The sequence below is a fragment of the Trichinella spiralis genome, assembly GCF_000181795.1.
Source record: "Trichinella spiralis strain ISS 195 chromosome Unknown Scfld5397, whole genome shotgun sequence".
NCBI classification, from domain to species: domain Eukaryota; kingdom Metazoa; phylum Nematoda; class Enoplea; order Trichinellida; family Trichinellidae; genus Trichinella; species Trichinella spiralis.
The window spans coordinates 1-1006 of NW_003532336.1; the positions used below are offsets into that span (position 1 = coordinate 1).

The 1006-nt window shown below is 33.3% G+C and overlaps 1 protein-coding gene across 1 annotated transcript; it reads right to left on the minus strand.

Moving 5' to 3' along the window:
- Window positions 1-359: 359 nt before the first annotated feature.
- Window positions 360-946, minus strand: Tsp_15984 (putative PAN domain protein). Its single transcript, XM_003366798.1, has 2 exons — window positions 904-946; window positions 360-697 (listed from the first exon to the last, which is right to left on the minus strand). The coding sequence occupies exons 1-2, from the start codon at window positions 944-946 to the stop codon at window positions 360-362; spliced, it is 381 nt and encodes a 126-aa protein (XP_003366846.1).
- Window positions 947-1006: the final 60 nt, after the last annotated feature.

Here is a 1006-nt window from a genome sequence, read left to right on the forward strand (position 1 = left end):
CTGTGTAGCTGATGCCTTCACACTTTGTCAATGGGAAACTTCATTGGTGCGGTGCTTCACGTTACCTAAGTTCCGAGTCATTAAATTCCAGTCCATGCTCTCTATAGGTTGAGGTCATCACTACAAATTACAAAATATGCACTGTAGGATATACTTTTGCGCCTTTATATCACTAAAATTGCATAAAATCAAGATTAATTCTTTCTTTCATCACCCAAATGTTAGCTCGAATGATATAAATACACGTTCAGCAATATACATATTGATAAGTTTGTCTTTATTGTGATAATAATCAGATTTAATTAAAGTTTGAAATGCATTGTGATTATTGCGTGTAGTGATAACACGTAATTCTTTGACTATGCAGACAATGTGTATCTTATGTTTGGTTCACAAAAAAGCAGCTCTGCAAAAACAGAATCATTTTCTCTGATGAAATGATTTTGCAAATGAGTCATTCGTTCTAACAGAAAGCAGCTTTGATGAATGAAGTAAATAGCTGCGCAGTGGCCTGCGTGCATAACTGCTGCACAGTTTGTTACACATTCTTGCAGAGTAGCTATATTTCGTATTTCTATTATAACTGACCAACCGGTTAAAAATAAAGGTTCATAAAATTCCAGTTGACAAACTTCATCCAGAATCGGACAGACATGCAATTCAGGTGGATCGTTGTCAGCACGTTCGTTTTCTCTGTCTGAAACAAAAGAATTAAAAATAGCAAGCAAGTTATAATAGTGGCTGACGTCTGTGTAAATTTATCTTTACGATGATGCTTTTATGAAAGCAAAATAATTTTCTTCCAAAAATAAGGACCTGCTAATTCCAATGCTTGAAATTACTTTGATTTTATTACATATAGTATTTACTCAATGCATGCACAAAAAAAATTTTTAAAAATACTTTGCCATGTTACGAATACAACCTCTCTTACCTTTTTGAGCATATGCTAAAAGTTAAAAAATGAAATCCCTTCGTTTAAATAAACTTCATCCTCATTATTTCC

Coding starts and splice junctions, on each gene's coding strand:
- Tsp_15984 (XM_003366798.1), bottom strand. CDS start 946: ATGCTCAAAAAGGTAAGAGAGGTTGTATTCGTAACATGGCAAA. Junction 698..903: donor TGTATTCGTAACATGGCAAA/GTATTTTTAAAA, acceptor CTTTTGTTTCAG/ACAGAGAAAACGAACGTGCT.